At 41.0% G+C, this 23,455-nt stretch overlaps 2 protein-coding genes across 7 annotated transcripts in view; one reads left to right on the top strand and one right to left on the bottom strand.

The window, feature by feature from the left end:
• The window catches only part of SLC24A1 (solute carrier family 24 member 1), a 58,849-nt gene extending 46,299 nt beyond the window's left edge, over positions 1-12,550 (bottom strand). Inside the window, exon 1 of one of the 4 annotated variants that reach the window (XM_021100202.1) lies at positions 11,107-12,550. Coding sequence is in view for 1 of the 4 variants with exons in the window: in XM_021100209.1 (XP_020955868.1) it covers positions 11,816-11,828 (13 nt within the window). In the remaining 3 variants the exon portion in view is untranslated. The remainder of the gene's footprint in view (positions 1-11,106) is intronic. The other 3 variants (XM_021100193.1, XM_021100201.1, XM_021100209.1) reach the window with 3 other exon arrangements.
• Positions 12,588-23,455, top strand: part of INTS14 (integrator complex subunit 14) — a 37,360-nt gene continuing 26,492 nt past the window's right edge. For 2 of the 3 annotated variants that reach the window (XM_005659853.3, XM_021100221.1), the window contains exons 1-3: positions 12,588-12,978; positions 17,651-17,934; positions 20,264-20,371. In XM_005659853.3, the coding sequence (XP_005659910.1) occupies positions 17,713-17,934; positions 20,264-20,371 (330 nt within the window). In that variant the 5' untranslated portion in view covers positions 12,588-12,978; positions 17,651-17,712. Of the gene's footprint in view, positions 12,979-13,001; positions 13,035-17,650; positions 17,935-20,263; positions 20,372-23,455 lie in introns of those variants that run through there. The other variant, XM_005659854.3, reaches the window with a different exon arrangement.

The raw sequence follows: 23,455 nt of genomic DNA, 5'->3' as shown, positions 1-23,455 counted from the left end.
ATTTCAATAGATTCCAGAAAAGCTTTTGACAAAAAGCAATGCCCATTTCTGAAAGTAGACTTAGAAGGAGCCAACCTCAACATAATAAAGGCCAAATATGTCAAACCCACAGCTAACATCATTCTCAACAGTGAAAAGCTAAAGCATTTCCTTTACCATTGGGAAGAAGACAAGGATGTCCACCCTCACCACGTCAATTCAAACATAGTTTTGGAAGTCCTAGCCAAGGCAATCAGAGAAGAGAAATAAAAGGAATCCAAATTGGAAAAGAAAAAGGAAAACTGCCACTGTTGCATGTGACATTATACTATACATAGAAAATCCTAAAAATGCTATGAGGAAACAGATAGAGCTCATCAACGAATTTGGTAAAGTTGCAGGATACAAAATTAATATAGAGAAATCTCTTGCATTCCTACACACTAATAATGAAAGCTCAGAAACAGAAATTAAGGATGATCCTACTTACCATTGCATCAAATAAAATAAAATACCTAGGAATAAACCTATCTAAGGAGGCAAAAGATCTGTACTCTGAAAACTCTAAGATGCTAATGAAGGAAACTGAAGATGACACAAACAGATTGAAAAATATACTATAATCTTAGATTGGAAGAATCAATATTGTCAAAATTGACAGTATTTTCCAAAGCAAGCTACAGATTCAGTGCAATCTTTAACAAAATACCAATGTCATTTTTCACAGAAATAGATCCAAAAATTTTTTAATTTGTATGGAAACACAAAAGACCCTGAATAGCCAAATCAACCCTGAGGGGGGGGGTGAAAATGTAACTGGAGGAATTAGGCTCCTTGTTTTCAGGCTAAACTACATAACTACAGTCATCAAAACTGTACAGTGCTGGCACACACACACACACAAAAATCCAGAAAAATAGATCAATAGAACAGGAAAACTGAACAACTATATGTAAAAGAATGAAATTGGTGCATTCTCTAACACTCAACACAAAAATAAACTCAAAATGGATTAAAGACCTAAATGTAAAGCCAAATACTGTAAAACTCTTAAAGGAAAACATAGGCAGAACACGCTGACATAAATCTCAGGAATATCTTTATTGATCCACCTTTTATTTATGATGAAAATAAAAACAAAAATAAACAAATGGGACCTAATTAAACTTAAATTCTTTTGCATAGCAAAGGAAACCATAATCAAAATGAAAAGACAAGTCACAGAATGGAAAAAAAAAATTTGCAAACAATGTGATAGACAAGGGATTAAGCTCCAAAATATACAAACACCTTATTTGGCTCTCTACCAAAAAAACAAACAACCCAATCAAAAAATGGGCAGATCTAAATAGACACTTCTCCAAAGAAGAAAAAAGGAGGGCCTGGAGGTGCATAAAATAATGTTCAACATCACCAATTATTAGAGAAATACAAATCAAAACTACAATGAGGTACCACCTCATACTGGTCAGAATGGCCATTATTAATAAGATGACAAAGAACAAATGCATGAGAGGGTGTGGAGAAAAGGGAACTGCACTGTTGGTGGGAATATAAATTGCTACAGCCACTATGGAAAACAGTATGGAGACTTCTCAGAAAACTCAATATGGAACAACCATATGATCAAGCAGTCCCACTCCTGGGCACATATCCCAACAAAACTTTCACTGAAAAAGATATATGCACCCCTATGTTCACTGCAGCACAGCTGACAATAGGTAAGACATGGAAACAAACCAAATGTCCATCAACAGATGAATGGATTAAGAAAAGGTGGTACATACATGCAATGGAATACTACTCAGTCATAAAAAAGAATGAAATAATGCCATTTGCAGGAACATGTAGGACACTAGAGATTATCATAGTAAATTAAGTAAATCAGAAAGACAGGAGTTCCCGTCATGGCTCAATCATTAACGAATCTGACTAGGAACCATGAGGCTGCGGGTTTGATCCCTGGCCTCGCTCAGTGGGTTAGGGATCCAGTGTTGCTGTGGCTCTGGTGTAGGCCAGTGGCTACAGCTCCGATTAGACCCCTAGCCTGGGAACCTCTATATGCCATGGGTGAGGCTCTAGAAAATACAAAAAAAAAAAAAAGAAAAGAAAAAGAAAAAGACAAATATCATATGATATCACTTCTTTGTGGAATCTAAAATATGAAGCAAATGGAAGGAAAAAGTATGTATACATGTATGTGTAACTTGGTCCCCATGCTGTACAGAGGAATGAATGAATGAATGAATAAATAAAAATACGAAGCAAATGAACCTATCTACAGAAGAGAAACAAACTCATGGACATAAAGAAGAGACTTGTGCTCACCAAAGTGGAGAGGGGAGAGAGTGGGATGGACTGGAGTTTGGAATTAGTAGAGGCAAACTATTACATTTAGAATGGATAAGTAATGAGGTCCTACTGCATAGCATAGGGAACTATACCCAGTCTCTTGGGATAAGCCAAGATGGAAGATAATATAAGAAAGGAAATATATATATATATTTCATATATATAAAAAACTGTGTCACTTTGTGGTACAGCAGAATTAGCCAACATTGTAAATCAACCATACTTTTATAAAAAGCAAATATTAAAAAAGACCTGAAAAAGAATGTATGTACATGTGTAACAAATCACTTTGCTTACATCTGAAACTAACATAACACTGTAAATCAATTATACTTCAACCTTAAATTAAAAGAAAATTTTAAAAGTTCACTTTAGGGGATCCCATCATGGTAATGAACCCAACTAGTATCCATGAGGATGCAGGTTTGATCCTTGGCTTTGCTTAGGGGGTTAAGGATCCAGCATTGCTGTGAGCTATGGTGTAGGCTGCAGATGTGGCTCAGAGTCTGTGTTGCTGTGGCCATGGTGTAAGCCAGCAGCTACAGCTCCAATTTGACCCCTAGTCTGGGAACTTACATATGCTATGGGTGTCACCCTAAAAAAAAAAAAAAGGAAAAAAAAGTGTATATATATTTGAAGAAATTACAGCTAAAACTTTCCAAATCTAAAGAAAACAGACATCAAGATACTGGAAGCAGGGAGTTCCCGTTGTGGCGCAGTGGTTAACGAATCCGACTAGGAACCATAAGGTTTCGGGATTGATCCCTGCCCTTGCTCAGTGGGTTAACGATCCGGCGTTGCCGTGAGCTGTGGTGTAGGTTGCAGACGCGGCTCGGATCCTGCGTTGCTGTGGCTCTGGCGTAGGCCAGCGGCTACAGCTCCGATTCAACCCCTAGCCTGGGAACCTCCATATGCCCTGGGAGCAGCCCAAGAAATAGCAACAATAACAACAACAACAAAAAGACAAAAGACAAAAAAAAAAAAAAAGATACTGGAAGCATAGAGGGCCCCCAAATAAGTTGAACCCAAAACATATTATAATAAAAATGGCAAAAGTTAAAGATGAAGAGAGGATTCTAAAGGCTGCAAGAGAAAAACAAAGAGCTAATTATAAAGAACCCTCATAAGGCTATCAGCTGATTTCTCTACAGAAATACTACAGGCCAGAAAAGAGTGTCAAGATATATTCAAATTTCTAACAGGGAAAAATTTGCAGCCTAAATATTCTACCCAGAAAGAATATCACTTACAATAGAAGGAAAAATAAAGAATTTCTGCAACAAACGAAATCTAAAAGAGTACAGCAACATTAAACCCATTCTAAAAGAAATACTGAAAGGGCTCCTCTAAATAAAAAAGAAGTAAGAAGAAATAGGATGGAGGAAATCATAATTGGAAAGTAATCACAAATAAGCCAGTATACAAATTTTTTAAAAAAAATCTATTTGAAAAGTGATGATAAACACAAGAAATAGCAAAAGGATAAATATGGAGATGTTAAAAAAGGACATCAAAATCATAAAATGTGGGGAAGGAAAATAATTTGTCAATTTGTCCTTTTAAGGTTGTTAGCAGTTGCCTTATATATTGTGGTGAACCTATGTTGGGTGTGTAGATATTTAAAATATTTATATCTTCTTCTTGAATTGATCCTTTGATCATTATGTAGTGTCCCATAAAATATTTTTCATTTTAAAGTCATTTTGTCTGATATGAGTATTACTGCTCCAGCTTTGATTCCTGTTTGCATGAAATATTTTCTTCCATCCTCTCACTTTCAATTTTTATGTGTCCCTAGAAGTGAAGTGGGTCACTTGAAGACAGCATATGTATGAATCTTGTTTTTGTATCCATTCAGCCAGTCTACGTCTTTTGGTTGGGGCGTTTAGTTTATTAACGTTTAAGGTACTTATTGGTAGGTATGTTCTTGTTGTCATTTTATTAATTGCTTTGGATTTGTTTTTGTTGCTCTTTTTTCTTCCCTTCTTGTTCTGTCCTCTTCTGGTTTGATGACTATCTTTAGCATTGTATTTGAGTTGATTTTTCTTTCTTTTTTTTTTTTTTTTTTTTTTTTTTTTTTTGCTTTCTTTGGGCCGCTCCCACGGCATATGGAGGTTCGCAGGCTAGGGGTCAAATCGGAGCTGCAGCCACCGGCCTACGCCAGAGCCACAGCAACGCGGGATCCGAGCTGCGTCTGCAACCTACACCACAGCTCACGGCAACGCCGGATTGTTAACCCACTGAGCAAGGGCAGGGATCGAACCCACAACCTCATGGTTCCTAGTCAGATTCATTAACCACTGCACCACGACGGGAACTCCTGAGTTGATTTTTCTTATTTGTGCATCAATTGTAGATTTTTGGTTTGCAGTTATTCTGAAGTTTTGATGTAAGAGTCTCTCTCTCTCTCTCTCTCCCTATATATATATATATATATATATAAGAATGTTTTAAGTTGTTGGTCTCTTAACTGCAAGTTCATCTCTGGTGTCTTGCATTTGTACCCACCTCTTTTCATGATTTCTGATTTTGGTGGCATAATTGTGCATGGATGACTTTGTATCTTTACTGTATATATACCTTTACTGGTGAGCCTTGTCATTTGTGGCATTTTTGTTTCCTGTTGCTGTCTTTTCTTTTCTGACTACAGAAGCTCCTTTAGTATTTGTTGTAAGGCTGGTTTAGTGTTGCTAAATTCTCTTAGCTTTTGCTTATCTGTGAAGGTTTTGATTTCTCCTTCAAATCTGAATGAGAGCCTTGCTGGGTAAAGTAATCTTGGTTGGAGGTTTTTTCCTTTCATCATGTTAAGTATATCATGCCACTCCCTTCTGGCCTGCAGAGTTTATGCTGAAAAATCTGCTGATAACCTTATTGAGGTTCCCTTGTATGTTGTTCCTTTTCCCTAGCTGTGTTCAAGATTTTCTCTTTGTCTTTAATTTTGGTCAGTTTGATCAATATGCATCTTTGGGTGTTCCTCCTTGGGTTTATTTTATATGGTACTTGTTGTGCTTCCTGGATTTGAGTGAGTGGTTCCTGTCTTATGTTACGGAAGTTTTTGGCTATCATCTCTTGGAATGTTTTTTCTGTCCCCTTCTCTTTCTCTTCTCCTTCTGGAACCCCTATAATACAGATGTTGGTGTGTTTAACGTTGTCCCAGAGTTCTCTGAGACTCTCTTCACTTGTTTTCAATCTTTTTTCTCTTTTCCGTTCCACATCCATAATTTCTACTAATCTATCCTCCACCTCGCTTATTCATTCTTCTGCCTCCTGTATTCTGCTGTTAACTGCTTCTAGTGAATTTTTTATTTCAGTCATTGTATTTTGCATCTCTTCTTGTTTAAATTTTATATCTTGTATCTCTTTGCTCAGTGTTTCATATAAGTTATCCATCTTTGCCTCCAGTTTATTTCCAATGTCCTGCATCATCTTCAGCATCAATAGTCTAAAGTTTTTTTCCTGGAGGCTGAGAATCTCCTGATCACTTAGCTGATTTTCTGGGGTTTTTTCTTTCTCCCTCTTCTGAGTTAGAGTTCTCTGTCTTTTCACTTTTACAGGTTTTTGGTGTGGTGATCTTTTTACAGATAATAGGGTTGTAGCCTCTTACTTCTCGTGGCTGCTCCCCTTGTGGCTGAAGTTGGTACAGGGGCTTGCTGTAGGCTTTCTGATGGGAGGGACTGACGCCTTCCCTGCTGGTAGGTGGAGCTGATTCCTATCCCTCTGGTGGGTGGGTCTTTGTCTCTAGATGGGCTTAGAGGTGGCTGTGTTCCTGCTGGGGTCTTTAGGCAGACTGTTTACTGAGGGGCATGGCTGTGATCCCACCTGGATTGTTGTTTGTCCTGGGGTTTCTCAGCACTGATGGGTGGGGCCAGATTTTCCCAAAATGGTCACCTCCAGAGAAAGGCATGCTGATGAATATTCCCAAGAGCTTTGCTTCCAATGTCCTTCCCTCACAACAAGCCACATTCACTACTGTTTTCCCAAGATGTCCTCCAAGAACTGCAGTCAGGTTTGACCCAGATTCCTATGGAGACTGCTTTGCCCTGGGACCCAGTGCACGTGAAAGTCTGTGTGCACCTTTTAAGAATGGGGTCTCCGCTTCCCCCAGTCCCATGGAGCTCCTGCTCACAAGCCCCACTGGCCTTCAATGCTAGATGCTCCAGGGGCACTTTCTCCCAGTGCCAGATCCCCACACATGGGAGTTTGATGTGGGGCTCAGAACTCTCACTCCTATAGGTGAGTCTCTGTGAACCAGCTACTTTTCCAGTCTGTGGGGCTTCCCACCCAGGAGGTATGGGGTTGCTTATATCACATAATTGCCCCTCCTACCTCCTGATGTGTCCTCCTCTTTGTCTTCTGGAGTAGGTTATCTTTTTTAAGGTTTCCGGTTCATTGTTGAAGATTGCTCAGCCTTTAGTTGTGAATTTTGTTGTTTTTAGGAGAGAAGTTGAGCTCCCATCCTTTTATTCTGCCATTTTAATCCCGTTTCCTAGGTGAGGTTTTGATTGTGGGGCCCTCATGATGGGATAAGTGCCCTTCTATTAAGAGATGCAGAGAACTTGCTGTCTCACTCTTTCTTCCTACCATGTGAGCAGGAAACCTCCAAGATTAGAGAGGAAATCAATAAAACAGAGATTCAAAAAACAATAGAAAAAAAATCAATAAAACCAAGAGTTGGTTATTTGAAAAGGTAAACCAAAATTGAAAAACCTCTGGCCAGAATCACCAAGAAGAGGAGAGAAAAAAACCCAAATAAACAAAATAAGACATGAAAAGGAGAAATTTCAATGGATACTGCAGAAATACATACACAAAAAAAAGTAAGAAAATACTATGAACAATTATATGCCAACAAATTTGACAACCTTGAATAAATGGACAACTTTCTAGAGACTTACAGCCCAGCAAACCTGAATCAAGAAGAAATAGGTCAACTGAATACACCAATCACTAGAAATGAAATTGAATACATATTATAAACACCCCCTACAAACAAAAGTCCAGGACCAGATGGCTTCACAGATGAATCCTATCAAACATACAAAAAAGAAATTATACCCATCCTTCTTAAACTTCTCCAAAAGGTTGAAGAAGAAGGAATAATCTGAAAGACATTCCGTAAGTCACCATCACCCTAATACCAAAACCATACAAAGATACTACCAAAAAAAGAAAATTATAGGCCAATATCGCTGATGGGCATAGATGTAAAAATTCTCAACAAATTTTAGCCAGCCAAATCCAAAACATATATAAAAAGATCATACACCACAACCAAGTGGAATTGTACCCAATTGTTGCTTTGTTCAGTAAGTGTTTCCTTTATCTTTATTTTTTACTTTTTGGCTGCCCTGTGGCATATGGAATTCCCTGGCCAGGGATCAGATCCCAGACGCAGATGCTACCAAAGCTGCAGCAATGCCCAATCTTTTAACCCACTGTGCGGAGCCAGGGATCCAACCTTCGTTCTGACACTGCAGAGACTCTGCCAATCCTGTTGTACCACAGCAGGAACTCTTCCATTATTATTATTATTATTATTATTATTGTCTTTTTGCTATTTCTTGGGCTGCTCCCGCGGCATATGGAGGTTCCCAGGCTAGGGGTCCAATTGGAGCTGCAGCCGCCAGCCTATGCCAGAGCCACAGCAACGTGGGATCCAAGCCGTGTCTGCGACCCACACCACAGCTCACGGCAACACTGGATCGTCAACCCACTGAGCAAGGGCAGGGATCGAACCCGCAACCTCATGGTTCCCAGTCGGATTCGTTAACCACTGAACCATGATGGGAACTCCTCTTCCATTATTTTAGAATGGAGAAGCTTTGCAGTTTTCTCAAATGCTGTGGAAAAGACTAAAGGAGGATTGAGAGCAAAGAAGGAGGTCAAAAGATGTGAGGAAGAAACCTATAGATTAAAAGAGAATTTAGAGATATACCAAGAGACTGATGTTGGATCTTACACAACCAAAGTGTAAAAAAAAATAAAATCTGGAGTTCCCGTCATGGCTCAGCTCTCAGCACCACTGGATCCTTAACCCACTGACCAAGGCCAGGGATGAAATCCACAACTGCATGATCACTCTCATTCATTGCTGATGGGAATACGTAATGGTACAGCCACTTTAAAAGACAGTTTGACAGTTTTTTACAAAACTAAACATACTCTAACCATATGAGCCATTAATCTCTCTCCAAGGTATTTATTAAACTGAACCGAAAACCTATACCCACAGAAAACTTGCACAAGGATGTTTACAGCAGCCTTTTGGATAACTGCCAAAATTTGGAAGCAACCAAGATATTCTTCAGTAAACTATGTTGCATCCAGGCATTGGACTATTACATAGTATTAAAAAGAAATGAGGAGTTCCCGTCGTGGCGCAGTGGTTAACGAATCCGACTAGGAACCATGAGGTTGCGGGTTCGGTCCCTGCCCTTGCTCAGTGGGTTAAACGATCCGGCATTGCAGTGAGCTGTGGTGTAGGTTGCAGACACGGCTCGGATCCCGCGTTGCTGTGGCTCTGGCATAGGCCAGCGGCTACAGCTCTGATTAGACCCCTAGCCTGGGAACCTCCATATGCCGTGGGAGCGGCCCAAGAAATGGCAAAAAGACAAAAAATAAAATAATAAAATAAAGCAAAAAAAATGTATAAAAAGAAATGAGCTACCAAGCCATAAACAGACAAGAAGGAAGCTTAAATGCAAAAGAAGCCAATCTGAAAAGACTACTTACTATATATGATTCTAACTTATTGATATTCTGAGAAAGGCGAAACCATGGATACAGTAAGAGCATCAGTGTTTCCAGGGAGTCATGTGAGAGTGAGAGATAAAAAGGCAGAGCACAAAGTCATTTTAGGGTAGCGAAACTATTCAGTACGATTCTACAAGGGTATACGCATGTTATTATACATCCATCAAACCCACAGAATGTACAACACCTAGAGTGAACCTTAAATAAACTATGGACTTTAGGTGATGATGGTATGTCAATGGAGGTACACAGATTATAGCAAATGTATCATTCTGGTGCTACGATGTTGATAGTGAGGGAGGCTGTGTGTCTGTGGACAGAATATATTGGAACTCTGTACTTTATACTCCGTTTTGCTCTGAACCTAAAAGTGCTCTGAAACAAAATTTATTAATTAAAAAAAGTCCTTCTCTTTTAGAGATAACATACTGAAATATTTATGGACAGATGTTATGCTATCTGTGATCTGCATCAAAATAATATGTTGGAGAAAAAAGAAAATTAATAATAATAATAATAATAGTACATTGGAGAGAAGTGGGAAAGGGTGTAAATGCAACAAGATTAAGAATTGAGTTGAGGAGTTCCCGTTGTGACTTAGAGGTAAGGAGCATGACTAGAATCCATGAGGATGCATATGTGATCGCTGGCTTCAGTCAGTGGGTTAAGGATCGATGTTGCTGTGAGCTGTGGTGTAGGTCGCAGACAAGGCTCGGATCCTGCTTTGCTGTGGCTGTGGTGTAGATGGGCAGCTGCAGCTCCAATTCAACCCCTAGCCTGGGAATCTCCATATGCCACAGGAGCAGCCCTAAAAAGGCAAAAAAAAAAAAAAAAAAAAAAAAAAAAAGGATAGCAGAAATAGTGTGAAAGATACATGGGGATTTATTATGCCATTTCCCCTTTCTTTGAAATAGGGGAAATATGTTTGAAATTTTTCAAAAGGGTCATGTCTACAATTTCTTTGGACTTTCACTTTGGTGAAAATAGCAGTATGGAGTTGGGTGATGAAGGAAAGCAGATAGCCTGGAGCTTGGAAGTATGATTTGCAAGTGCACAAGGTCCATACAGGAGAAGGTAAGGACAGCAGCAAAGGACAGCAGCAGAGAGAAAGAGAGGAAAGAATTCACTGCTTTACCCCTGCTCTCTCCCTTCCCCATTTCCTCACTCACTCACTCCTTGCCCTTTGTCTCTATAAAAGATTCCAGGCACCAACCCATGAATCTCTACTTGAGTTGGCATGGCCTTGTAATCTATATTTTCAACACGTTCTATAGGAGAATTAGATGGGCAGATGAATCTCCCTTGAACCCCAGTACCTGGCTTCTGTGAGAGGCTTGCTATTTCCGTCATTAACCTTTACTCTGTCAGTCTGGAGACCAAATCACCCTGCCTTTCAAAGCCTCTCTGACAGCAGTTCACTGCTTCAAAGCAGGACAAAATAAAGAGGATGATAGATGATGCAAAGAAATCTGTTTATTGATTTCCTTTAATGTATGTATAGAAACACAAAAATCCTAGGTCTCCCAAGTGGGAAAAAGAAACTCGTTCATCAGCTATGGCTTGAGACATCTCCTTTAAGATATTCTCTTTGTGCTAATATTCACTGATTTTGTATTCACTTAACAAACTTTGATTTTTAATGGGATCCTACTATGAATTAAAAAACAAAAACGAAAGGACTTACCAGCTGCCCTAAGTGTTATGGTCCTCTTGGTATTTACACATTTTATGGTCAATCTGCACAAATTCCCTTCACTTTCCTGGTCTGTAATCAGAAGAACTAGGTAACCAAGACCTAATCACCCATCAGCAAACTAATAAACTTAATCTGTAGAACTGGGTAAGGTAATGAATCTTAATGGAACTAAGCTGGAACTACCAGGAGAACCGTGACCACAGGGCTGAGTCATCACATTAGGGATAGCTCAACAACTCCTTTCCCCACATATTCTTGGCCGCATCCCTCCATGAGGGAAAGACTTAAAAATGAGAACTAAGTAATTAGGTTGCAGCTTTACCTACCTAGATCCCTTTGCCTGCTCATGCATAACAAGGTCTTGAGATGGTGAGACCAGCCAAGTTGAGAAGTTGGTTTTTTTTTCTTGTATCTTCTGTCTTTCTAGGGTCACACCCATGGCATATAGAGGTTCCCAAGCTAGGGGTCCTCAGAGCTGTAGCCACCAGCCTACACCACAGCCACCCACAGCAGCAATGTGGGATCCGAGCCGGGACTGCCACCTACACCACAGCTCATGGCAGCCCAGATCCTTAACCCACTGAGCAAGGCCAGGGATCGAACCCACAACCTCAAGGTTCCTAGTCGGATTTGTTTCCGCTGCACCATGACGAGAATTCCAAGTTGAGAAGTTCTGAAGCAAACAGGGCAGTCTGCCAGGCCCTGGGCTCTGATGCTTGCAGGGACATTCCCAGGGACTGATGTGCCTTCCTCTGCCACCTGATACAAGGATGTGACAGGAAAGAACTACAAGGAACTGGAGCCCACGCTCTTCCACAGAACAAGCTGTGAAAAGTCAGACAGCCTCAGTTTCATGATTCAAAGCATCCTCCCTGCTTAACTGGCCCCCTACCTCACCTCAACCCACTAACCAAAAGAAATTGTCAAAGGCATAAGGCTTCTAGAGGCCTGTTTCCACTAGTAATCTAGGTGGTACAACATTGTTCTCTGAACCACAACCACCCAGGGGGCCTGCTGGCATCCATTTAGGCCTACCTCTAGCTGGCATTTCCTGGCTCCCTATGAGGATATAAAGAAAGGTATAAAGAAAGTCACCGCCTGTGCCCGCAAAGCCCTCGATGAGGCACAGGCTGCTATGGGGACACCAGGTGGCCAAAGGAGGGGTAGGCAAGGGCCGAAGATGCCCTTGGAAAGCCTGAGTGCAAATCTCTTAGCAGGGCCAGGGCAGGGGAATGGACTCAACCCTCTCTCTGCTCCCCTCAAGCATGGGGGATAAAGTGAGCATCTGGACTGAGGAGATCAAGAGTTAAAAGTTTTAACGCGGAAACTGGCTCAGGTCAGCTATGAGAGATACACAGTATGCTTAATATGAGCCCTCCTCAGGCACGAATTCATTTAAAAAGCGCAGGAAGAGGATTCTGTCAACTGTTTCGGAGGTGATACGAGTGTGGGGTTTGAAGAGGGACGGGGAAGAGGGGCAAATATCAGTGAGGGTTAGGCTGGTGCACCAAGGGGCCCAGGTGAGTGAGGAGAGAGTAGGAAGGGTTCCCAGGACAGGTGAAGCCCAAGGGTCAACGGGTGGGAAGGAGGCCAGGTAAATGGGGAAAAGCCGGAGAGGGGGGAGGGAGGGAAGAGGCAGAGACAGAGGTGGAGTTGGAGACTTGCGGGGAGCGAGTTCGTCACTGTCGTCACGGATAAAATGTTAGGAAGAAAGGCGTTGAGCAAGACGGGCCCGGAAGCTTCGCCGCGGAGTCAGTGCCCGCCCACGAAATTCTTAAAGCCCCGCCCCTAGCGCCTTGCGCATCCCGGGCGCAGAGTTCCTTTTGTCCGGCGGACCTATAGTTCCGGCCTCGGCGCTCCGGCGGAAAGTTTTGAGGACGGACTGTGCGGTTGATGGGGCACGGGGTGAGGGAGGGAGGCCGGAGTCTCTAGCTTGTCTTTGATTGCTTGTTGGGGTTGCAGGAGAAGGGGTCGGCGGCGGAGGATTACTCGGGGTCAAAGCCCGGCCTTCCCGCCGCCACGGCGGCCTCGGGCAGTCTCTGCGGCGCCAGTTCCGGGGTGCTGGCCTCCCCTCGCTTTGCCTCGCGGGATCATCGCTCCTCATTAGCATCACGATTTCGGCCCCCTGCCCAGGCCCCCTTCGCCACCTCTTCCCATTAGAGACTTCCAGATCTCAAAATTTTGGGGCTCACTTTAAGGTAAAACTAAATCCCCAGGCAGATGAGATCCAAATGCAGAAGTTCTGTATTTCCAGGTTAGCAGATAAAGTTGTAATTGAGAACGCGGGAGGGATTCCTCTGGGCGAGGGATGTCAGGTCAACAAGGCAACTTAAGAGTTGGTGAGCAGTTCTCGAGAAATTCGAGTAGAATCACGCTTTGTGAGGAAAACTGCTCAGAATCAGTTCTTTATGAATGAGCTAATTGGCTTCTTCCGGGAAGAATTATAAATGTGTAGGTGATGGAGATGGCCAAGTCAAGGGGCTGAGATATATTCTCAGGAGTACACTGTTCTTGAGGGGAAAAAAAACCGCACTGGTTGTCTTAAGCATTGTATGTAAACAGTACTTATGGAAAAGGGGTGGGGGTGGGGTGGAGGATTTAAGGAAAAAAGAAATTACATGGTGTTTTCACAAAATTGCTGGACTGTGTGGGCAAGGTTTTTGTTTGTTTTTAAATCAGGCCTAGGCTGCTTAAGTGAACTATCCTTCTAGAACATTCACTTCCATCTTTTACTTCTGCTTACAACCTAAGTTCTAAATTGGTTTCCTATGACTTTCCCATTGTTAAGGAGGTGTTTTTGCTGGCAGACACAAATACATCAGTCAGAAGAAGGAGCCAGATCCCAGAAGGGAAGTCTGCCAGTTAGAGTCTCCCATTCCAGTGTTACAGCAGATTGCATGAACTGGAAATGCTCTCTTGTATATGATCTAAATCTGTGTATCCTGTATCCCTTTCTCCTAAGAGGAGAGGCCAGTACTTCCTATCCCCCACTTTCAGTAACATAAAGGCCTCAGTGCATGAATGGGAATACTGTAGGAGCTGGATACACTGTACCTGAGCAGAATGCATAGGAGTCCCTGATATCTCTGCCTGAATGAGGAGAGGAGGAAGTATGTTTCTGGTGTCCTGAGTTAAAATTTATCATGTGTTTTGCTAAAGACTTAATGTTATATCGGTGCTTGGGGTAGTTCACTAGTCATTGTCAAGTATTTGTCAAGAGTGTGCTATGCACCAATTGCTGCGATAGGTTCTGAGGAGACCTTTGTGGGCAAAATTCCACACTGTCCCCGGGCTTCACGAGCTCATGGTCTAATGTAATGTAGCTTGAACCAGTATTGCACAAGACCTCATTTCTTGAACAACGCAGCTGAGACCCAGAAAGGACCTGGAAAGACTGAGTAGGTGAAATTGTATCAAGTTGATATGCCTAAACTCATGCTTTTGGTACCACAAGAAACCCACAGGCTCTCAGAGGCTGTTAACTTTGACTTTGGACACAGTTTTTATCAATTTTTATCAAGCTGGATTACTTGGCTCTCCAGCTCACAGTAGCCAAGAATCAGCAAATTGGAAAGAGGATGATTACAAAGAATTACTGTGGAATATAAGAATTACTGTGGAATACAAACTGATGGTCCAAAAATTAGTTATAAAGAGGCACCAAAACAGAGTACAACAACCTGGATCCCTTGAGTACAAAGCACTGTTTCCATGTAGTTTTTTGTTTGTTTGTTTGTTGGGGTTTTTTTGTCTTTTGTCTTTTTTTTTTTAGGGCCACATCCAAGGCATATAGAGGTTCCCAGCCAAGGGGTCGAATTGAAGCTGTAGCTGCCGGCCTACACCACAGCCACAGCAACTCGGGATCCAAGCTGCATCTGGGACCTACACCACAGCTCACGGCAATGTCAGATCCTTAACCCACTGAGCAAAGCCAGAGATCGAACCCACGTCCTCATAGATACTAGTGGGGTTCGTTAACCACTGATCCGTGATGGGAACTCCCAGGTGTGTTCTATATAGTACTTGTTCCATGGACCTTAACCAGTAATGTAGAGAAGAGTTAAATGTGAAACACAGAGTGAGCAAATTTAACTGGATTCTTTGCTATAGAGCTTCTCCGTGTCTTGAATAAGAACTCAACTCATTTTTCATGGAGCATCTAAGATAGTTCTGCAGCATACACTTGGGAGAATGCCAGTATATATTAAAACATCAGGGTAGCAGTGTGCTGGGCAGTACTGGTGTTAAGAGTGGTGATGCTAAATTATAATAGAGTGAATTATGTCTAGCACGCAGTGTTTAATGAAGCAGAGAATAAGGATGCACATTTAATGTTTTCTATCAAAGTGGTTAAACAGTTTAGAATTCTAAGGAGTGTGGAAGAGTAATTTATATATCACCTTTAATCTTTATTGATGTTGGGTACATGAGGCATTACTGTGTTTGAAACATATATCAGGCCATTATGTGGTGAAAAAAAAGGCTTTTCCTGGAGTTCCCCTCGTGGCTCAGTAGGTTAAGGACCCGATGGTCTCTCTGTGAGGTTGCGGATTCAATCCCTGGTCTTGCTCAGTGGGTTAGGGATCTGGCATTGCCTGCAGCAGTGGAACCCGCAGCTGCAACTCCAGTTCAACCTCAGGCCCAGGAACTTCCGTATGCTACAGGTGCATCTGTAAAAATTTTAAAAAAGGCTTTTCTGCTTGGCTTGAGTTCCTGATTCCCATTTATAACATTATTTCCTTGAATTAATAGTCTCTGAGTTTCCAACAGCCTATTTACAAATGGAATTTTAAAATATCACACAGGTGGGCACCATACTAAAAACAAGCACTCTGATCACTGTTAAGTGTTTTGAAGTACCAAAAAAAAAATTGGTGAACATTAAATTTCTAATCTATGTCCATCCTGAGTCTTCCCTGTATATTGCAATATTTTTATAATGTTGTAATCAATATGTACATATAGTTCTGTAACCTGCTTTTCTCAGTTACTGATACTTCATATGAATTTTCTGATAGCTGCGTGTGTCATTTATATTTCATTGTGTGAACAGACTATAGTTTGCTTAGTAATAGAGTAGCAGCACTTGTGTCCCCAAGAGCAGGTCTGTATATTTTTTAACTTTTTTCTTTATTTTTGAGCACAGGAATGTTTTTTATTCATACTAATTCTCAATACATAATTTTAAAGAGTTTGTTTTCTCCATTTTTTTCTTTTTATGGCCACACCTGCAGTGTATTTAAGTTCCCAGGCTAGGGGTCGAATTAGAGCTGCAGCTGCTGGCCTACACCACAGCCATAGCAACACCAGATCAGAGCTGCATCTGCAACCCATGCCACAGCTTGCAGCAACACTGGATCCTTAACCCACTGAACAAGGCCAGAGATCAAATCCGCATCCTCACAGACACTATGTTGGGTTCTTAACTTGCTGAGCCACAACAGGAACTCTCATTTTGACTTTCGTATACAATTTCCTGAGCTAGTACCAGGAATGGTCATACATATTCCTTAATTTTGTTGTTTTCCTTCACAACTACAGCACTCTTGCCTAGTTCATCTATCATGAGTACTACTGAGGCTAGCAGTTCATTGCTTTTGTCATGCTTAATGATTTCCATCCTTGTCTAATTTGGTTTTGCTTTTTTTCAGCCTGTGGCAGGTGGAAGTTCCTGAGCCAAGGATTGAAACCCTTGCCACAGCAGCCACCCAAGCCACTGCAGTGACAACACTGGATCCTTAACCTGCTGCACCACAAGAGAACTCCAGCTTTGTCTAATTTGGATGATGACTTTACTAGCCCTTTCATTTTTTGTTTTGCATTCATTTTAATTTTTTAAAAAAGAACATCAAGGAGTTCCCATCACGGCTCAGCAGTTAATGAACTGACTAGTATCCATGAGGAGGCGAGTTCAATCCCTGGCCTTGCTCAGTGGGTTAAGGATCCAGTGTTGCCATGAGCTACGGTGTAAGTCTCAGAGGTGGCTTGGATCTGGTGTTGCTGTGGCTGTGGTGTAGGCCAGCGGCTATGGCCCCTGTTGGACCCCTAGCCTGGGAACCTCCATATGCCGCAGGTGCAGCCCTAAAAAAGACAAAAAAAATAAATTAAAAACTTTAAAAAAATTAAAAAGGACATCAAGCAACAAGATAATTCAGCAGGAGTTCCCGTCGTGGCTCAGTGGTTAACGAATCTGACTAGGAACCATGAGGTTGCAGGTTCAATCCCTGGCCTTGCTCAGTGGGCTAATGATCTGGCGTTGCCATGGCTCTGGCGTAGGCTGGCAGCTACAGTTCCGATTCGACCCCTAGCCTGGGAACCTCCATATGCCGAGGGAGCGGCCCAAGAAATGGCAAAAAAAAGACAAAAAAAAAAAAAAATCAGCCAAGATAATTCAGCAAACACTTGCTCAAATGCTGCTGTATTAAGTAAGTTAGTGATGGTGCCCAAAGAGAATGTTTAATTGTCAGGAAGCACCACCAGGAGACAACAAGAAATGTTCTTTAGTAAATTAAGTGTTGGAGAGGTGATATAGGAGTTTGTTAAGTTGTATAAGATTTTAAAGTATTCAAGTCAGGGGCTACCTGAATTTAATGTTTTGGGTTTTTTTGTTTGTTTGTTTGTTTGTTTGTTTTACTAGAAATACTTAAGTTGGTCCTTAATTTATGGCCATTTAGCGGGTGATTCTAGGAATGGTCCTCACAGTGAACTAAGCTGCTTACTTCCCTCCCACTGAATTAATTCCCTGCAGATTGGCACCTCAAATGGGGTTTGCCCTCACTTATTTCTGGAAAGTTTGGTTAAAATTATGGTTAAAAAAAATAGTTTTTTCTCTCCATGACATGTAAGACCTAATGTATTTATTTTCTACAGCATTTCTCTGTCTCTAGCTGTCTTTTTGCATTCTGATTGGGAACACTGGGATCACTTTCATCATGCCAACAGTGGTGGTAATGGACGTATCCCTTTCCATGACCCGACCTGTGTCTGTCGAGGGGTCTGAGGAATATCAGCGCAAGCATCTGGCAGCCCATGGTTTGACAATGCTATTTGAGCACATGGCCACGAATTACAAGCTCGAGTTTACTGCTCTTGTGGTTTTTTCATCACTCTGGGAGTTGATGGTTCCCTTCACAAGAGATTATAACACCCTACAGGTACAGAAAGAAAAGAGTTATTGTATGTACTGGGCCCAAATTTATAAGAAGAAAAAAAGTGTTATTAGATGGCATTGAATATTTAGAGCTTGAAATTATTTAATGCTAAGTCTCTGGGTACAATATCCGAGTATAACTATAAAACAAGGATTCACAACCAGTAGGCCTTATCTTTTAGCAAAACAGTGAGTTAGGGCCATGAGTTGTTGCCACGGTCTCTTGTCTTGGTTTTTTGGAGTTCTCTGTGGAAAGGGGAACATCTCAGGATGTGGTGCCCCGTTCTCTGAAGTTCAAGATCTTTAAGTTCAACACTTTTTTCTTTTCTCCTTTCCTATGAAACTTAAGGAGATGAAAATTAGCACTTCCTTTAAAAAAAAAAAAAAACCAATTCTAGAGTAATTCAGGAGTATATTTCCTCCCCAATAAATAGCATTTGATTTATAGATGCCAAGAAATTATCATTTTAAAACCTTGATTGATAGGTGTTGTCATCCAAAGGAGTAGTCTGTGATATGCCAGAGTATTTACTTTCTGACAACATTTCTAAGTCAGTATTTCCAGTAGTGCCTAGCACAATTCCTTGCCCATAGCAAACAGTCAGTAAATGTTTATGGAATTAAAATGATCATTGCGGGAGTTCCCATTGCAGCACAGTGGAAACGAATCCAACTATTATCCTTGAGGATGCCAGTTCGATCCCTGGCCCCGCTCAGTGGGTTAAGGATCTGGCGTTGCCGTGAGTTGTGGTCTAGATCGAAGACCTGGCTTGGATCTAGCATTGCTGTGTCTGTGGCATAGGCGGGCAGCTACAGCTCCCAATTCAACCACTGGTGTGGGAACTTCCATATGCCATGGGTGTGGCCCTAAAAAGCAAAAAATAAAATAAATAAAATGATAATTGTTAGGAGTTCCCACTGTGGTGCACTGGGTTAAGGATCCAATATTGTCTCTGCAGTGACTCAGGGCACTGTTGAGGCGTGGGTTTGATTCCCCACCGGGTGCAGTGGGTAAGGATCCAGCATTGCCACAGCTGTGGCAAAGGTCAAAACTGCAGCTTGGATTCAATCCCTGGCACAGGAATTCCATATGCCTCAGGTGTGGCCAAAAAAAAAGATAATTGCTAGGCAATTTAGAAATTCAGCATCAGTGTAGTTTGCGTTTTTTAAATATGGGTAATAAGAATTTGCTAAATCACTCCTTTTATTATCTCATTTTTTTAAGTGACTCAAAAGCTGGAGTTCCCATCATGGCTCAGTGGTTAACGAACCCAACTAGGAACCATGAGGTTGCAGGTTCGATTCCTGGCCTCGCTCAATGGGTTAAGGATCCGGCATTGCCGTGAGCTGTGGTGTAGGTCGCAGACATGGCTTGGATCCCGCATTGTTGTGGCTGTGGTGTAGGCCCCTAGCCTGGGAACCTCCATATGCCACGTGGGAGCGTTCCTAGAAAAGAAAAAAAAGAAAAAAAAAACTTTTTTTTCCCCCCTTAATTGTACTAGATTTCTTATAAGTCAGTAAACTAAGGATCTTGGATATTCAGCAGTTCTGAAATTTAAAGAATTGCTATTTAGGTGGTGCAGAATAATTGTTAAGACCAGGTTTCCTGGAATCTGACTGGATTCAGATCTAGACTCTACCACTTCTAGACATAAAGACCTGGAAAAGTTGCATAATCATTCTGTACCTTAGTTTCCTCATTTTAAAAATAGGTTAATAAGAGTTCCCATGTGGCTCAGCAGTTACAAAACCAACTAGTATCCCTGAGGATGCGGATTTGGTTCCTGGCCCTGCTCAATGGGTTAAGGATCTGGCATTGCCATGAGCTGCGGAGTAGGTCTCAGGCTACAGCTCCGATTCAGCCCCTAGCCTGGGAGCTTCCATGTGCTGTGGGTGTGGCCCTAAAAAGAAAAAAAAAAAGATTAATAATCATCTACACCTTATTAGATGTTATCACGATTAATTAAATGCATGTAAAATGCCTAGAATGGTGTTTAGGACGTAGTACTTAGTAAATTGTGTCATTATTTTTGTGATATTTAAAAGTTTTTCATTTCAATTATTTCATTCAAGGTTCACTTTAAAGATATGAACTTGGTGGACTATATACTCTCACCTGATGAGAGGACAAAATAAAGGGAAGACGTTTAAATTATCCTTTAGAGTTGAGAAAGTCTGTTTTATCAATTTTCTTTAAGAACCTATGCTTTTGGGCTCTCAGAAACACCATGTCCCCTGTGTGGCATTCATGCTTTGAACAGTTTATTTTTTTTTTATAACAACACATTAAAACAATAAAGAATAATGAGCAGCTTTATCTTTCATTCAATCAGGAGGCACTAAGTAATATGGATGATTATGATAAAACCTGCTTGGAATCGGCATTAGTTGGTGTTTGCAATATCGTGCAGCAAGAGTGGGGTGGTGCAATTCCTTGTCAGGTAATGACCAATTCTTTTTCTTTGCCTAAGTTAAAAACATTAGCCACAGAGGTGCTTCAGTTTTCTTTAAGCTCCAACAAAGCATGCATTGTAATTTCCACATACTATGTTGTACGCTATTGTTATCTTTTTAAAAGAAGGTACTAAATCAACACTAATAGACTCAGGAGGAAGCACAATTATACCTTAAGGAAAGTATTCTCCTAGCAAACTGACTTACTGCAAACTAATATTGTTTGTATAAAACACAGAAGGCTCACAGTGGAATTTTAGAACACTCTCTGGAAGGGGTGATTATAAGTTTGAATGATAGAATTGTAAACATCAGTACCAGTCTATCTCCATTATTTCCATGTAGCATCTATTTAGCAAACTTTTAACCTTCTCAACTGAGTTGTCAAAAAAATGAGGCATATGAATGTTGTAAAATCTGACACCCTTTCCTTAGAGGCCACAGTGGAAGCACATTAGCATCAAATCAGAGCAGAGGTGTAGCAATTAGAAGTTTGCTATAAACAGGTACTTTGAGAAGTGGTAGCATATTTTAAAGGAGAAAACAGAAAAGTTGCCAAAAGGAAAATCACAATAGTCTACAACAGGATTCTGCAAACATTTTCTGTATTTTAGGCTTTGTAGGTGTCTGTGGCAACTCCTCAACTCTGCTGTCACAGCATCAAAGCAGCCACAGATAATAAATAAATGAGCATGGCTCTCTTCCAGTAAAACTTACAGGCAGTGGGTCATAGTGTATGACTTTTTATTATAGGGCCAAATACAGGATTCCTCAGTAGTGTCAGTGGCATCACTGGTATTTGTTTTTTAATTAAAAATAAGATCATGGCTGCCTTAGGATGAGGAAAGGTTAGGGGTTGACTGAAATAAAGCATGAGGGAATATGAGAAGTGATGGAACTGTTTTTATCTTGCTTATAAAAGTGGTTACAGTACTGGATGCACTTGTCAGAACTCATAGAACTATATACTAAAAAGGGTGAATTTTATTGCATGTAACATAATAAACCTGATTTTTTTAAGTTTTGGGGGGTTTTGGGTTTTTGTTTTTGGTTTTTTTTGTGTGTGGTTTGTTTTTTACTGTAAGACCAACCCGTTTTAAAGAGTATGAACGCATGGGTTAGTGATGACCCTGAGCTACTACTAAAAGGTTAAAAATCAAATCAACTTAGTAGATACTTGCTAAAAAAGCCAACAAATGACTTTTGATCAATTTCTTTTCAGAAATAAAAATCTTTGGCACCTTTCTCCGTAAACTATTTATTTCATGAATCCATGCATACAGACTCTAACTTCCTAACAATAAACGGAATAAATGAAGTTTTCTTATCAATAGCTTCTGATTTGGAAACTAGCAGGTAGCTAGGTTTCATTTGTTACTTTTTCTGTGATTTTAGAGAAGAAACTTAGAAAATATATAAGAGCCAGACCTGTGCACCATGCAGACTTCTGCCATTTAATATTTTTTTCTTCCTTTGCCAAAAGAAGGAATCTGAATTTGAGATATACTGTACCCTGAGGGCAAGCAGCTGGGCCTGAATCCACTTAGACTTGCTTGGTGAGTTTTGGGGTGAACCAGGTCCAAAACACAGTGGAAGTTATTAGTGATTGTTTTTATAATCAGTTACTATCAAACAGATTTGGTTTTTTTTGGGGGGGGGGATTTTTTTTTGCTTTTTTGGGCCACATCTGAGGCATATGGAGGTTCCCAGGCTAGGGGTCGAATCGGAGCTACAGCTACCAGCCTACACCACAGCCACAGCAAAACCAGATCTGAGCCACGTCTACGACCCACATCTCGCAGCAAAACCGGACCCTTAACCCACTGAGTGAGGCCAGGGATCAAACCTGCAACCTCATGGTTCCTAGTCAGATTCATTTCCACTGCATCACAACAGAAACTCCCAAAGAGATTTGTTTTAATGTGGACTGTTTTTAACAAAGGTTTTAGAGAGCTGGACAATGTTTTCATTATCTGAGTAAAGTCTGTGTCATTTTGACATTACAAGAAATATTTCATTATCACATAGCATCTGAAAAAGCTAGTGACAGAAGTAAGTCATTTTATGGCAGTTGTTGGTACCTAGAAGAAGGAATTGCCTTGACTGTCTTCCTAAAAGATGACATCCCTCCAGGGGACCTCTCTTAAGCATCATTGGGCTTTAGAAGTGCCAATCTTGGCACTTCCCATGGTGCAACAACCTAATGCTGCCTCACTGGCCTGTTATTATCAAGTTACTAGGTTAGGCTAGGGAGAGTAAAAGCATTCCTCCCCTGGATTACTTGAAAAGTTCACTCTGCACAAAACCATTTTGAAGCAGTCTGGAAAAAGAAGGTGATTTGTAGCTAACATCTATTGTTGAAGGCTTTTAAATATTTTGAAGGTTTTTAAAAATCATAGGTTGGAGTTCCCGTCGTGGCATAGCAGAAACAAATCCGACTAGGAACCATGAGGTTTCAGGTTCAATCCCTGGCCTCGTTCAGTGGGTTAAGGATCCGGTGTTGCCATGAGCTGTGGTGTAGGTCAAGGAAGCAGCTCGGATCTGGTGTTGCTGTGGCTGTGGTGAAGGCTGGCAGCTGTAGCTCTGATTAGACCCCTAGCCTTGGGAACCTCCATATGCGGTGGGTGTGGCCCTGAAGAGACAAAATAGACAAAAATTATAGGTTGATTAAGAACACATTTTAAATGATCTTGTCCATGTCTAGTGAAATGGCTTATTACATAAATATTATATAAATGGCTTAATTTATAAATACATGCTTAAAGCAGTTGTCATTTTAGTTGACTGGGGTAAAGTTTATCATATTTGAAAAATAGTGTTCAGACTTCTATGCTGGTACTCCCTAGAGACGCAAAGTGAAATAGGTCCTTATGCCATTTTTGACACCAGTGCCTTAGGTGCCAACTCCTTGTCTGAGAGATGGGGTTATAGTTTTAATACATTTTTTTTGTGTGTGTTCATAGGTGGGTGCTTTTTTTTTTTACATTTAATTAGATGCTTAACTTTAAGTACACAGTTTACTGAGTTTTGACAAATGCATACACCCATGTAACCACTCCTCCAGTTAAGAT

The sequence above is a fragment of the Sus scrofa genome, chromosome 1, assembly GCF_000003025.6.
Source record: "Sus scrofa isolate TJ Tabasco breed Duroc chromosome 1, Sscrofa11.1, whole genome shotgun sequence".
Lineage (NCBI taxonomy): Eukaryota > Metazoa > Chordata > Mammalia > Artiodactyla > Suidae > Sus > Sus scrofa.
Note: the sequence above shows the minus strand (reverse complement) of the source record. Positions and strands in the feature narration are given on the sequence as shown.